Here is a 17097-nt window from a genome sequence, read left to right on the forward strand (position 1 = left end):
GCACGTTAACATTACACGCACACACTTTTCTTATTTTTTTATTTTAAATTATTGAGCCAAAGCACAGAATAAGTAATAGTACTACCGTACAGAACAGACTAGTACTCCCTAATATGCATATACAGTTATGAAAAATAAAAGTTGTTATGCAATGTGCGTTAAAATATTTAACAGACTGCCTGATGAGCTTAAGAGAGCTTCCTACAAAACCGAAGTTTGACAGCAATTCAGGGACGAATCATGCTGTCCCTTTCTTATGTATGGTACTATCCCTTTCGGCTTTTTAGGGTTGTCAAAATTCAGGGTATTATCTTATCTGCGTGGTCGTACACGCAAAGGGACGTCAAGTTGTGCCAACCCTAATAATTGCTCGGAGCAATGCTGAGCCAAACGGAGCCGAAAAAGGCCGAACGCTCTAGTTTCCTACCCTTCGCCAAAGTTTAACTCAAGGTGGACTATTTTATCCTTGGATATTTATTTTATAGTCAAGTCAATAGTCAATAGTCAATATATTCTTTATTCAAATAGGCCTAGCAACAAGCATTTTTAAAATGTCAAGTTTTAAATATTACCTTAATCTAAATATCAGAGCAATTTATTGATACAGTTATTATTACCTATTCTTAAAAACATTGAATTATTATAGATATGTCAAACTTAATAATAATAATTCACAAAAGGATCGTCAAAGACCAAAATTGTATAAAAAAATACTAGTCTAGAAACTTTCTAGAATAAAAATCTAAATGTCAAAAAATACGGATTACCTAATATAGGTATTCATTGAATTATCAATTTCATTTTATATTAACATAATAATAAATAATTAATTATTTTCAATCACAATCCCACGGTGTTTCATCATTCATGTAGTCTTGTGTGCTATAATAGGCTTTAGAGATAAGTTTACGATTTACATATTTTTTAAATTTATTAACAGATAATTCAGTGATGATATTTGGAATTTTATTATAAAATCTTACACAGTTACCCATGAATGATTTTTTTAATTTTATGGAGCCGAGTGAAGGGTACTGCAAGCTTATGCTTATTTCTAGTATTAATGTTATGTATGTCACAGTTTTTCTTAAAACTAGCAATGTTTTTATGTACATACAGAATATTCTCATAAATGTATTGACAGTGCACTGTCATTATGTCAATTTCCTTAAATTTATCTCTAAGTGAGTCTCTATGGTTCATTTTATATATTACTCGAATAGCCCTCTTCTGCAGAACAAAAATAGTATTTATCTCTGAAGCACCACCCCACAGTAAAATACCATATGACATAATGCTATGGAAGTAACTAAAATATACTAATCGAGCTGTTTTCACATCAGTTAACTGACGGATTTTGCTCACTGCAAAAGCTGCAGAACTCAGTCTATTCGAAAGAGTATCAATATGACGACTCCACTGGAGTTTAGAATCTAAAGTTGTACCAAGAAAAACTGTACTATCAACCAATTCCAATTCCTCGTCCTTCACAATGACACTTGTTTGCACATGCCTTACGTTACTACTAGTGACAAACTTAATACATTTAGCCTTTTTCTCATTTAACAATAAGTTATTAACATTGAACTAATTTACTACTTCTGAAATAGCATCGTTTACATCACTGTAAGCTTGTTGCTGTCGTTTGACTTTGAAAATAAGTGAGGTATCGTCTGCAAACAATACTATATCATGGTGGGTCTTTACAAGGTATGGCAGGTCATTAATGTAGATAAGGAACAGGAACGGCCCCAATATTGATCCCGGCGGTACACCCATAGAGACCAATGACCCCGGTGATCGTTGTCCATTCACATCGACCCTTTGTATTCTACCGTGTAAGTAGGACTTAATTAAATTCAGTGCCGATCCTCTTACTCCATAAAAGTGCAGTTTCCTGATCAATGTTTCATGACAGACGCAATCGAAGGCCTTGGATAAATCACAGAAGATACCCAAAGCATCCTGCGACTCCTCCCAGGCATCGAAGATCTGTTTAATTAGCTCAACACCGGCGTCGGTTGTTGAGCGACCCCGTGTAAAACCAAATTGTTTGTTATGCATTAAATTATTGATGTTAAAATGTTTCAATAACTGAGACAATACTAATTTTTCAAAATTTTTACTGAATGTCGGTAACACTGATATCGGTCTAAAGTTAGTGGGGTCGGATGTGCTACCTGATATAAATAAAGGAGTGACTTTACTGTTTCATTAGATCAGGAAACTCACCGCAATCAACACTGTTATTAAATATAACTACCAAGTCAGGCGCTACAACTTCTAATTAAGCTTATTATTAAGGATTTGACAGCATGGACAGATACTCCCCAGAGGTCACTAGTTTTTTTGACATTAATTGATTTAAACGCCTTTATTATATCTGAGGCACTCACATGTTCAAAATGAAGGTCTCTACTATATTCTGGGACATTATCTTCTAACAATGTAACGGCAGACGAGGGTGATGAATTTAAGTCCTTGGTTGTGGAAACTGGTACCTCGGTGAAGAATTTTTCAAATTCTGTTGCTGCATCTAAACTGGAGTCTACAATTTTATCATCAATTTTCAGTTTAAGATCATTCATTATTTGTGTTGATCTACCAGTCTCCACATTAATTACTTTCCACGTTGTTTTAATGATATCGGAGCTATTTTTTATTTTTTGGCTTAAATAATTACGCTTAGCAATATGGCAATCTATTTTAAATTTCTTCGAATATTGTTTGACATGTTCCTTAAATTCGTCACTTGTATTAAACCGCCGTTCCTCATACAAGGCATACAATGCACGTCTTCGTTGATGTAGCTCTGCAGTAGCCCACTCACTAAAAACTGATGCGATGCTGATGCGTCACTAACCATGACCGATTTTGAAGTAAATATCGCATTAAAATTTTCCATAAAAGTGTGAAAGAATGAATTATACATATTATTCGGACTCATGTTGGAAGACAGAAAGGGTAGCGCCTGAATTAAATTTTGTTTCATTCTTTCCACGCGGTCAGAGGTTACTGGTACAAAAGTTATTTGTTTTCTCAAGGTATTTTTCCTTACAGTCTCAAACACAACTAATTGGCCTAAGTGGTCTGATTCTAAATTGCTGATTACATTTTTAGTGGTAAGAAAAATGACAGTGAAAATATTATCTATACAGGTGGCACTAGTGGCAGTCACTCTAGTAGGCTCCATAAAATGTGGTTGAGATTAGATGATTTGTAAAGATTCAACAATCTACAAGTTACTGTTGAATTTTCCAAAATATTTACATTAAAGTCGCCGCATATAAGTAATTTCTTACTAGAAGGTGATATTTTAAGTAGGACAGATTCCATTATGCTTTCAAATATTTCAAAATTACTTAAAGGCGGCCTATACACACAGACAACAATAAATTGCTCCAATTCTACTGCACTTAGTTCTATAGTCCGTTCAACAGACATGGATACAATGTCCTTACGTTCCTTAAATTTTAACTTACTATTTAATATAATTAACGACCCACCAAGTATGGAACTAAGTCTGGTGAACGAACTTCCCACCTGGTGGTTGTTAAATTGAGGCATTCATTCATTATTAGTTAACCAATGTTCAGTTATACCAAAGAGGATATAATAAGATAGAGCGGTACTGTCATAGTAAATTTTGTAACCACTGTAAATTCACTGCCATCTATCGACATACTTTGAAACTAAAAATGAAGATTCATAAAAATACGTTAAAATGTATTTGAATATGGATAAATGATGTTTTTATATGCATTAATTATTTTTATATGATTTTGACCCATGTTCTTTCACTGATATGCGTTAAAATTATAAATAACAAACGAAACGGTCAACGCCCTCTATACGAGAGTAGGCCAAAACTAGTGGCGCCATCTGATCGAGAATCAAATTTTCGTGATTTTTGAGGCACGTTTTTTCCTTAGACTGTATCCATCTATTATGGAGTTATATCTATCTTTGGTTATACATAAAATATCAATATTAAAGTCATTCAAAAAAAGTTAAATCTGTAAATCTTTTCCTAATACATTGAATGTTTTGATGCACCAGGTGGATATACTTTCCATTTTTGCAGTATTTTTCATTAGATTTACTACAAACTAAATTGCCAGAGACAGATTCTTTTGTCTTAAGAGCTAATTTAAATTATTGGTTATGACTGGAACCAAAACCAAGTTCATACCGGACTGCTCAATAGAAGCAGGATTAACTGCCAAATTTTTGGCAGAAATGTCAAACAAATATGATAGCGATAAAGCTATTTGTCTTTTATAATAATTTGAAAGGTATAACTTACCTTTAGTCCAAAAAACCATAGGCATATGGTATTTGCTAACAAATTTGTTAGTGTCAATTATACTAAACTTACTACTATATGTACAAAGATTATATAGAGATATATTCAACTTATGTCTAGTGTTATTTTCTTGATGTCTTACTAAAAACACAAAGGTACATCACTACTCGAGGGTATCACGGCGGCTTGGTTTCGCGCTGTCAGTAGCAGTTAGCTCTTCTTTCACAGTGAGGAGAGGACGCTAATCGCTGCTGGAGTTCTGAGATATTGGCGTAAGTATATCATTCCCTGGCTTTGGTTCACTGTGGTTTTCATTCCCCTGTATTTTGATATAAAATGTATTATTTAACTTTGGCATACAGTGTTTAGTCACATGAAAAGTACATTAATGTTTACATATATATATCATAATCATAACGGTTTCAGAGCAGTTGATCAAAAACATACTTATTTCTACTCCCCTGGTGCTCATTCCCTTGGCATTTGGACTGGAGTATAAAGTAAAATCAACGTGTACAGTATACGTTCCCAGATACATGTATAGTTACCACATACTGATACTTCGACGTAAATTTAACATCTGTCACTTTTGAAAAAGAAGTTTCCACATTATCATTTTCACTAATTTTACCTTCGGATGGTTAAATGGACACTGGCACGCTAAAAACTTCGCAAAAAATGCAAAGAGGTCAAGAATCGCTAGTTAGTAGGACATAGAGTTGAACCAAGAAAAGTCTGCAAAGATTTTGACAGCACATGCAGTGCAGGTGTTATTTTAAACGTCAAACTTCTATGAAATTATGACGTAGAAAAATAACACTGGCATTTTACTTCTAGGTACTATGATTTTAATTAAAACTGGAACTCCTACATGATAAGTAGAAGAAAAGAAAGATCAATCAATCTTTCTTTTTAAAGCCGGCTTAATTTATTAATCCTCATTTGATCAATTGTTTATCAATCCCCAGGCGGCAGGCGGCATGTGGTGACGAAAATAAAGATTGTGATAATACTGATAATACATACAACCGTGGGAGACCGTATCTTTATTTTCAATGTAAATCTAAATTGTCAGTCACCGCTTTTGGAAATTTGTATAGTACTCGTATGGATAACATATGAATACTATCTTTAGCGCCAAGCATTTGTAAGCAAAAATAAATAATTAGAGTCCTACCAATTAAAAAATCGGATTAGTTTCAATGAAAAAAAAATATGACAAGTAAATTTTATTTTTGCCTAACATAGGCATGGGTTAACGTCAATAACAGAACAGATTGCGTACGTATTAAGTTTAATAGTAATAGCTACAATTATTAGTACGAGTCCCTAAACTACTGGGACGTCAGACGAAGCAATCATTTTTAACGTTATCAGTCAACTCAGGATACGTCGATCTCGACAATCGCTTTTAGCAACAGGAAATTAGTTTTCAACTCGCGTCGCGCTCGGCTGGTCTCCCGCCCGTCCTCCAGCCGCCGTACGCCGCCCACGCGACCTGCAGCCTTTACGACCTGGACCTAGACGAATATTTTACAACATTTAAGGCCCCGTGGGTTCAGGTTCTTCTCTCACTCTCACTGAGCGTAAACGTGAGCGAGACGGCTCGGCTGTGCGTGCCCGGGATCGCGGATATCATGTTTTTGAATTTTAACTATTTGTAAGATTTAACAAAAAAAATGCGGTTTTTAGCTATTGTGCAAAAAAGTCAAAAAATCAGGTTTCGATTCGATGAATTAGTTACTAAAGAAAGACCTCAAGATCACTAATTAACTATTTTTAAAGCGCTAAGATTTTACAATAATAACTCAGCTGGCTCAACACACTGCACTGCACCTTAATAAGCACGCGCCAGCGTAAACATGTAACACAACATACACTCGGGAATAACAAAACGCTTACTTTGTAAGCTTAAAAATTTCTGTATATGTACCTATACGTCACCGTAAAAACCCGTTTTTAGTGAAAACGTGTTTTCCCTAGTTAAAACTAGTTTTCCGTGTCGCCTCAGTGAAAACTAGTTTTAACTGGGATTTTTCAGTCAACTAATTTTACTTAGCACAAAAGACAAGATTTCGCAAAGATCTGCGGCCCGAAGCCTCACAAACGATAAGGCCGCCCCTGTTCAATCATGTGAATTCTTCGAAGAGGCGTAACGACTGTGGTCAGCATCTGAATGAGTAAAAGTTGGAGGATACCTAAAAGCTCGGCACCGTATCGCCACCGCCCCAACTCGAGCAGTTGTTGCTTAGTTTCTTTGAAACTCCATAATGTACCTAACGCACATTTATCGACATCAGAACAGGGCGCGTAGCCAACGTGCCAATCGTTAACGCTCCGTAGCGTATCGTAGTCGTCTCTACCACCCTTCCAAACTAGTGCGACAGTGACAGTTGCGTTTCCTTCCCTACGGAGCGTTAACGATAGCGCGTTGGCTACGCGCCCTGTTTTGATGTCGATAAGTGCGCGTTAGGTACATTGCACCCAGCATCGCCTCGCCTCCGAACAAAAACTGTGCGTAGACAACTTGCAGTAACCAGGCTTACATCTCAGTCACCGCGCTTGCTTCTTGCCGCGCCGTGCCTACATCTCCGAGGCGTTGCGTTTAGTTGAGTTACTTCCAGAGTTGATCATAAAATGGCACTTTTTGACGAACAAACGAGGTGAGTTACGAAAGAGGTGGGTTACAAATTATATTTTTCAAGAAAAAAAAAGCGGAACGAAAAGTGTTAAGAGATTCAAGTTCATGAGAGTGGTGGAAGAGAGAGAGAGATTCTTTGTTTGTGAAAACACAGATAGGTACAATGATCTTACACATGTTTCGTAGTCTTACCATGCTCTGCCAAAAGTGGCGTAACAAATACTATACATTTAAACATAAAACATGCATTATTTCAAAACTTAGAACATGGTCACAAAATAGAAGATAAATAGATACTCTAAATCGAAGTAAGATTTGTAAAATAAAATGATCGCAGTGTGGAATTTAATCTCTTCCGGAATGTGCGACTTGAGTACGACATTAGGAGAATTCCTGCCTGACACATGCCACTGAAAATTCAAACTGTCATCAGAATAAAAGGCGAATGTATTGATAGAGAACATATAGATTGCATAGTAGCGGATATATTTCGGAGTGTTCCGCCTTTGCTAAGCAGATGAAACTTGAATATCAAGTAGATGTTGGTTCCTATAAAAAAAACCGGACAAGTGCGAGTCAGATTCGCCCACCGAGGGTTCCGTACTTTTTAGTATTTGTTATAGCGGCAACAGAAATACATCATCTGTGGAAATTTTAACTGTCTAGTTATTACGGTTCATGAGATACAGCCTGGTGACAGACAGACATAAGAATAGGGTCCCGTTTTTACCCTTTGGGGACGGAACCCCAAAAAGGTGTGTACCAAAAGCCGAACTCGTTATTCCGGGTGATATTTTTTATTTTTTTGCGAAGGAAAAACCTTAGGAGGCTCTTATTTTTTTCGACAATACCTTTATTAAGTCACGACAATATTTAGAATGCGTCACTTACATACTTTAGGAGAAAAAAACAGTATGAGGGTGGGTTGATAAAAAACCGAATCCACAATTAAGTATCAAAATTATGATAAAAATTTCTTCTGTATCATAATTTGCAGTCTTTTTCAATAAGTAGGTATCAAAAAAAAGTGTTAATTTGTTTTTCAAAAAATATTGAGATGTCGAGTGAGTCAGTTTTCCATTTTTCGTGAAATTTTCATTTCATTTCATTTCATTTCGTGAAAATTGAGAAAACCCAGGATCGAGTTGTCATACAGTTTTATGTTTTAAAAGAAAAAACGGGAACCCAGATTAAGACTGAGTTGCATCGTGTAATAGAATAGGGGACCCTTCACCTTCTTTTAGTGCCGTGGGTAGATGATTTCATACGAAGACGACAAAGCGTCAAACACGTGTTCCGGAGTTAGATATTAAATGAGGTGTCTATCCCAGAAACGACCAAATAAAGTATATAAATATTGTATTAAAAGCCCGTCAACAACTACCTAGGGAAACAGCAGAGATTACAAACAACTCGCCGGAATAAGTTTTTAATATTTTACTAGAGTATTTGTCAAAAAGAAGCTTTGTGCATGTTGGCTGCCGCTGCAGCCCTTAAATATGATGACTCGCCGATTCACACGGCTATCGTTGCGACGGCAAAAATCAAAGTTTTGCTTCGAATTAATACTCCATTTGCCACATTTGCAGGATTTGGACCCCCGCAACTTACGTACCGTAAGGTCGGGGTACTTTAGCCCCCAAGGTTACTTTGTTCAGCCATGAATACCTATTTTATTGAATTGATAAATTCTTAAAGAGATTATCTGTTTTTGAGTAAGCGTTTAGTGTCCTTTTAAGAATTTATTAATTCAATAAATGGGTTTTCATGGGTGGACAAAGTAACCTTGTAAGGGCTAAATTACCCCAACCTTACGGTATGTGTCCAAATTTCATTAAGTGGCTAAACCAATTGTTTTTGTGATAGTTTTACGTAGGTTTAGTATTTTTCTAGTAAATAATATTTTGAGTACATATACATATAATCAATAATACTAAAGCGCAATTTTTTTTAGTAAGAATAAATATAGTTTGTATTCGGGGAAATGCTTTCCTCAAATACTTACCGATAAATAAACAAAATTCAACTCAAGGTAGGTATGTCAGACCGAAAGCGACATGAAAGTTCAAGATAAAATAAAATAAACTATTTGTTTCAGTCGACGACTTGCCAATCAATCTTGTTAGATACCTAGTTTGCGCAGCCCAACCGATCCCTAAAGCACATTTGTTATTTAAACCCAACTGACGGTCAGATGTGATAAAAATATAAGTTAATGACTATAGACACGGAACTATAAACATTCCCAATAACTATTTCATCCTTTTTTTATCAGTTGGAATAAGTTTAAAATTGAGTAGAGTGTCTTTTATGTGTTTTCTATAACTAGATCACCTGTTTATGACCCAATGCCATTTGTTTTATTTATTTTATTTGTATTTACAGAACTTTGGTCTAGCAGGTTTTTGTACATATATTCAGGTGATGACTAATAGCACGAAACGTATGGTCGAGGTAGAGAGGCAGATTTTACAATATGTCAACGAATATATATACTTGGGCCAGTTAGTCAGCGACAGAGACAAGAAAGTTGAGCGCCGTGTTCAAAATGCATGGATAAGCTACTGGTCCATGAAGGAGCTAATGAAGGGCGACCTTCCAATGTCACTAAAGTATAAACTCGTTGACATGTGTATTCTGCCTGTCCTAACCTACGGTGCCCATACATGGTCGCTCACCGAGTCAGAAGTCCAAATTGAAGGTTTGCCATCGAGCAATGGAGCGCAGCATTCTAGGTGTCACAAGGACGTATCGCATCCGAAACACTACATTGCGCTCCAAAACACGCATAGCTGACGTGGGGGAGAAGACCGCCAGGCTGAAGTGGGACTGGACGGGTCACGTCTGCCGCATGCATCCGGATAGGTGGGCAGGTATAGCCACCAAGTGGATGCCGCAAAAGAAGCGTGGACGTGGCAGGCCCAGACGGAGATGGCGAGACGACTAAGACACCTTCATCAGTAACTGGCCGGAAAAAGCACAACAACGGGAGTTGTGGAGCTAAAGGGGAGAGGCCTTTGCGCAGCAGTGGGACACTATAACGGGCTAAGAAATAAAAAACAAATGTACCTACGTATAAAAAAGTAATAAATAGATACGTTCCCTCCAACATGATATTGTCGATTTTTAGAAGCAATTTTCCTATTTTCAGCTTTAGCTATGTTTATCAAATAAATAATTTGGATTTTGGAATTTTATGCATAATTTGTTACAAATTTTTAAAATGCATTTTAGACCTAGGTATGTTCGTGATTTTTTTCTATCGAGCGAAAGTCAAAAACTCAGTATTCGAATCAATACAGTCCCTCGAGAAAGGCCTCAATATTGCTAATTAAATTTATGGTAGCCGTATTATGATCCATTAATTAAAGCAACAAGTACCACTTTTTTTTAAATGCGTTTTCTGAACCTACTGCACCTTAAAATATTTGTTTTCATCACACTTGCTCGAAAAAGATCTTATTTCATGCAGGTGTACTAAAGGACAAAGGCCTATATTGTTCCCGCGGGAGTTATTGATTCTGAAAAAAAAGCTATAACTCACTCGTGAGTTATAGCTAAAACTCATTTATACCTCAAGTAGGTATAAATGAGTTTTACTTTGAAAATACTGTTTGTAATATTTTTTTTGTTTATGCTTTAAAATATTTAATTTGATTAATTTAATAGCCGTTTTATAGTTATTCGTGCAACAAGAGAGGAAAGTTTATTTTTCTTGCGTTCTCAAAAACACGAGATGTAAAATAACTTTGCTCACGTGTGACATATATAATTTTTCACCTCAGTAGTGAGAAAATATTAAAGGTTAAAATGTACTTCGAATTTGTAATAGACCCCGAAGTATGAAGTGGCCTTCACTAAATTAAAAAGCTACTTTGTTTCACTCCCTGGAGTGACGAAAGTCGCACTTTCCTGAGCTGTCACGAGCTGCTGAGGTGAAAAATATTTTTTTCACAATTTTCAATTGTGTCTAAATGCCGATGAGTCTGTGCCTTCGATGCCTAAATTGCAAAAAAATTTCAAAATGGCGGATGAATGTTTGAAATGTGACCGTATTTAAGAATGCTTTCACTTAAAATTTAATTTTTTTCTTCGCAAGTGTGATGAAAAACATTGTGTATAACTCCGGGGATAAGAATATTGTTACTCGAGTCTTTAATTCACTAATGCTGGCTGTCGTGAATATACAGACTCGTACAATATTTCACTTACCCCTCACGTTGCACTATTGTATGCATTGTATATGTGTTTGTGACAAAACGATTCAGTTGATATTGGCTGCAGTTGGTTGCTGCGCTCTCATTATGGGAATTGTGTTATCTAATAAACGAATTAATTTCTGTACAAATCAGTATTTTAATATTGTTGTCCTACTTATTCCCCCATTTTTATATATGTGATATAGCTTTATATTACTTTCTTTTGACTGTATACCTAAACGTAAAAATGTGGCCACCGTTTGCCGTTTAGTTGATTAAGACCAAAAATTGAGACTCAGTAGGACAACAGTAGGGGTATGCTTGTTTGCCACCGATGTGGTATAAAAAAAACAACACTATTAATATACTGATTTATACATAAATCAATTCGTTTATTAAAAAACACAATTCCCCTAGTGAGAGCGCCACTGGACGGTCGACGCATTCTTACTCGTATAACTTCAATACACATACTATAACAAATTAAAAGAAATCGTAATTCATGAGTGCATATTACGCCACAATAGGCATGCAAAATATTAATCTTACACTAAAATTATAATTAGCCTATCTTCTTAGCTAACTAATAGGTATACATTTAAACTTATTACAAATCACAAATTAATATATTATATATTATACATTAATAATCGACACATTGTGAAACATATAAATAAAAGTTCAAAATTACAATTAAAATAAATGAAACAGCCATGACGATAAATTATTATATTCATTCGTATATTTTTTCGAAAAATTCCGTTAAGGAATAGAAAGGTCTACTGATTAAAAATGATTTTAAATTCTGTTTAAATTTATCTAAATTACTGCATTCTGTGGTGTCGTTATTTAAAGCATTGTATATTTTTATTCCATTATATTCTGGGCTTCTCTTAAAGTGTACGTAATTATTACATTTTGGTAACTCAATACTAGTGTTACTCCTTAATGCATGCATCTTGTTTTCACCTTTGTACCTGTATTTAAATTTATTTTTATGAATATGTGTGCAAATTAAGTAGATATAAAGCGATATTACAGTCATAATTTGGTGTTTTATAAAAAGAGGGCGACAGTGTTCTCTAGGTTTTGCTTTTCCAATACTTCTAACAGCTTTCTTTTGTAAAATAAGTATTGCATTTACGTGAACACTGCTTCCCCAAACCTCCAGACCGTACCTTAAAATACTCTCAAAATAGGCGAAGTATACCGTCTTAAGGACTGCTGAAGTAAGAGTTTTGGATAAACTTTTAAGAGTATAGCAAGCACTAGCTAATCTTTTTCGTGTGGAGTCTATGTGATTAGACCATCTCAGTTGCTCGTCCAGTTCAACTCCCAGAAACTTTGTATTATCTGCTTTTACTATGGGAAGCGGCAACTCATAAGGTATACTATTGGTATGTCTAGAGAAAGTTAGGTAGTTTGTTTTATCAGTATTTAGTTTGAGACCGTTACTCTCGAACCAAAGAACAAGCTCAGACCAAGTTTCACTAATTTGGGATTTTAACATATTTAAGTCATGATTTTGAAGAATAATACTAGTGTCGTCTGCATAAAGGTAAGTTTTGCCATAAGTTAAATTTTTTGGGAGATCATTTATAAAAATAATCTTCTGATATACCTACCTAAAGTTAACAATTAGTAAGCGTATAAGCAATAAACACTTTTTGATGCGAAAGCAACCTAGAACGATGACTGTGCGTGCATAGCTTAGCCCTACATTACAGTACAGGTGCAATCCCAACCATCTCAGAACAGACATGCACAGAGCTGCTGCAAAGCTTACTTAGGTGGCATGTTGAAGTTCTCCTATACCCTGGAAACAGCCTGGAAATAAAGAAAATCACGAATAAGTATATATGAATAAATATCGAGTGCCTATCTTTGATACAAAGACATCAGCTGCCTGATTCAATTTAACAACATAGATCGAGTTATTAAAATTAAAACCATAAGCACCTATATATCACCACCAGTAGGGCTAAGATGGTCAGTTTGGTCATCATGCCGGCGGCGGTAGCACGGTTCGCACTCGCATACTTGTTAAAACGTGACAGGCATGGTGACAATTGATAAAAAAAAGAACCATGCTGCGCCCGCTGTCACGTTCTAACAAGTATGTAAGTGCGAAAGTGACCCATGACATGACATGACAAGTGATAAAAATGCGACCATGATACCGCCGCAGCAATATTATTTGGTTAAAAAAAAGTAAATTTATATTAATTATATTGATAAATTCGAGATTATTTTATTCTCCTAAAGGATGACTCACACAGCCCACGCTAGAACCGTCCGGTCTCGGGCCGAGGCGCCCGACATTTCTTTTTCTATGACAGTGATCACGTGACGTTTTCTATAGAAAACTGAATGTTGGACATCCCGGCCCGGGCCTGGACCGTTGTAACGTGAGTCATCCTTTATTCATATCGACAGTGAATAGTGTATGTATGCCCGTTTACTATCATATTAGTAGGTATAGAAGTTTGCAAAAAAACAAGTTACTGTAATTACTGAGTATCTGTAAATAATAAATGCTTTTAGCACTGGGTCATTCATTAGGTCATCAACAACATGAATGTGGCTCTACAGCTACACTGTACGATATATTAACAACCGATAAGATCAGTGATTGATGAGCTCGCTGTGCAGGCGATAATTTTCATAATACCGCAGTTTATCTCTTTCCCGTGTTAATTTCTAAATACCGGTAACCTTCAAATGCTTTCAGAAACAGATAATGCAGGCCTCAATGATTTAAGAGCATAATTAAAGTACACTACCCGATCATTACCCGATCTATCGGAATCTAGGAGGATATAATATAACCAAACAGAGTAGCCATTAACAGGCTTTTCCCTCTGTCGATAGTCGGCCAATGGTCATACACAATGTATGGACTGACGTTTATCTGACATGGCTATTTTGACGTTACGTATACATTTGACGTTCCCCTCCCCCGCAAAAATTGGCAGACTTTTTGTACAGCAAATTACAGACGTGGCAACTCCGTTTGGTTATATCCTCCTAGATCGGAATACCTAAGCTATGGCAAAAACCCACTGTAATAGAGATATACACTTTTTAAAACTTACGAAACATTTGACAATACATGCACTTGTACACCGTCGGAATTGCCACGAGGGTCATTACTCATTAGTTCATATATCACGTTATAGCTATTCACTATAAATAGGTGACAGAAAGGAACATTGCGGTGTTAGAGATGCGCTTGAAGAGTATATTTTTCTTAGGGCTAAGCTGCGCTGCATCCTCAAATTGTATGGTCGGCCTTTAGTGAATCCATGAAGGTACCTACAAATCCTACAAACGCGGCGTCAATCAAACTACAAGATAGGCCAAATCTAATGTTGCTCACGCTCAAATGAACTTGAGAGAGAGAGATGAGAACATAGGTACATATTTATGTCAGTACAAATACCTAAGCATTTTCTCAGAAGTCGGTAAGTGAATAACACCTCTATGAGCGTTCCTACAGTTTTCCGTAGTCATGTTTGCATAAAGTCCGATCATGACGAAGCCTCCTCTCGAGCGGCATAATGACTGGCAACCACTGTGGGGTCGACTACCGAGCAGATAACTTATTATTCAATATCGGACCGTTTCGGACACGCATTGTGCTCACTGAATACATCTAGATAAGGAACGAACAAATTTGAAAACCAATAGGTTTATAAAAAATTACGTTAGCAGCGAATATGTACAGTGAGCTGCAGAAATAACTGACCCCCCCCCCCTGCATAGAAATTTGTTTGCACGGGGGGTAACTATCTCGGCAGCCGAATGTACAGTACCTTCATCAATGTATAATACTTAAACCTACCAATGAATTCCATTCATAAAGTGGGTAAGCACTTTTGTAGCTGTGTGTACATACGCTATTTATTATAACAATTAGGATTTATCATAAAAACGCAGGAAATGCTTGAAGATTAGCTTGCAGTTGGGACCCCCTAATTCTCCTTCAAAAGGTATGTATTGAGGATATCACAAGGGGTAACCACATCCATTTGTAATTATTCAAATTTTATTAAGTATAGGTACGTACTCGTACTTTATGTAGTCCGGATAGTATGGGATCGAGCATTAGAAATTCAATTATGGATAAATTATTAATATTATGTCACTTAAAATGGAAATTTATGGTAGAACACCAATGGTTCAACGGACGAGAATGTGAAATATGTCGATATAAGAAGTTTCATACAAAAGTTTCTCTAATATAAAATTATGACTAACAAAATGCCCACATTTGTGTTTTCGACACCGATGACTTAAGTACACAACTTTTGTTAGAAATCTCAATCAATCAATCAATCAAAATATTTATTGTTGGTCATGAGTTACAGAGATGTTATTCTAATGTACAATGGTCTTCATGTCCTGCCTCAGAGAGGCGTACAATATGGAAACTTAATTCTAAATGAGATCATTTATGTAAATATATTAGCTTAAGCTACACATTACAAAATTGGTTAACATAGCGTTTTATATTATTCTGTTAAAAAATCGGAGATGCTGTAAAAACATTTCTCCACAAGCCATTGAAAAAGTTTTCTTTTGAACTCCATAGGCATCAACTTCTTTAGGTGGATTGGTAATTTATTATATATTTTTGGACACATAACCATAACACTCTTTGAAAAAAATGCCGAAGTGGATGTAGGATATCCAATATCATAACCATATTTTGACTGAAGACGTGGTCTTGGATTTCTACTTTCAAACATAATTGGGTTATCTCGCATTTGAGTAAACTTTATCTTGCATTTAACGTTGTTAAGATACATTATTAAAATACATGAAAATTCATGAAAAATAACCATGTTGTTTTTATTTAATACGACATTGAAAACAAATTAGTAGGGTAAGTAACGACAGTAAATGTATGGAGGAGTATGCACTTTAGTCTCAGGCGATGCCGCTTGGCACGATTGTTCCTTAGGTCAAACAAAGCTGATTTGGCTATTGTGGCTACCACGAGATCGTACCGTGCCTCCCGCCCCCCCCCCTCTCCCAAAAGAGGGGGGAGGGGTGACTCCCCAGGTATAATTCGTCCAGGTCTTAGCAACTAGGGCAAGTTATATATCATTTTCGTATAATTAAGGGACGAGGAATTTATTTTTATACCGTTTCATACAAACAAAGATAGATAGAACTCCGTAATAGATGGATACAGTCTAAGGAAAAAACGTACCTTGAAATTTGATTCTCAATCAGATGGCGCCCCTACCTTTGGCCTACTCTCGTATCTTAGAGGGCGTTGACGGTTTCGTTTGTTATTTAACAATTTTACCGCATATCAGTGAAAGAACATGGGTCAAAATAATATAAAAATAATCAATGCAAATATTGTATTTAAAAAAATGATTTATCCATATATAAATACATTTTTTGATATTTTTATTTTTAGTTTTAATCGTGTGTCGATAGATGGCAGTGAATTTACTGTGGCTACAAAATTTACTATGACCAAAGATAGATATAACTCCGTAATAGATGGATACAGTCTAAGGAAAAAACGTGCCTCGAAAATCACGAAAATTTGATTCTCGATCAGATGGCGCCACTAGTTTTGGCCTACTCTCGTATAGAGAGTGTTGACGGTTTCGTTTGTTATTTATAATTTTAACGCATATCCGTTAAAGAACATAGGTCAAAAACATATAAAAATATTTAATGCAAATAAAAAAATCATTTATTTAAATACATTTTAATCTATTTTTATAAATCTTCATTTTTAGTTTTAAAGTATGCCGATAGATGGCAGTGAATTTACAGTGGTTACAAAATTTACTATGACAGTACCGCTCTATCTTATATCCTCTTTGCTATGACGGTACCGCTCTATCCTATTATATCCTCTTTGATACAAATAAATGATTTTTGTGCAAACAATGAAAATGTTATGTAATTTTTTGTGACAATTT

The 17097-nt window shown here is 35.8% G+C and overlaps 2 protein-coding genes across 7 annotated transcripts in view; one reads left to right on the forward strand and one right to left on the reverse strand.

Moving 5' to 3' along the window:
- LOC134754840 (uncharacterized) overlaps positions 1-17097 on the forward strand; it is a 193962-nt gene that overhangs the window by 74567 nt on the left and 102298 nt on the right. The gene's annotated exons all lie outside the window — the stretch shown is intronic.
- LOC134754895 (CD82 antigen-like) overlaps positions 1-17097 on the reverse strand; it is a 99319-nt gene that overhangs the window by 23613 nt on the left and 58609 nt on the right. For 4 of the 6 annotated variants that reach the window (XM_063691360.1, XM_063691359.1, XM_063691363.1 and 1 more), the window contains one exon: positions 12933-12973. The exons of 1 other annotated variant lie outside the window; for it this stretch is intronic. In XM_063691360.1, coding sequence (XP_063547430.1) covers positions 12933-12943 — 11 coding nt within the window. In that variant the 5' untranslated portion in view covers positions 12944-12973. The remainder of the gene's footprint in view (positions 1-12932; positions 12974-17097) is intronic. One more of the 6 variants, XM_063691365.1, reaches the window with a different exon arrangement.

This window comes from Cydia strobilella, chromosome Z (assembly GCF_947568885.1).
Source record: "Cydia strobilella chromosome Z, ilCydStro3.1, whole genome shotgun sequence".
Classification (NCBI taxonomy): Eukaryota; Metazoa; Arthropoda; class Insecta; order Lepidoptera; family Tortricidae; genus Cydia; species Cydia strobilella.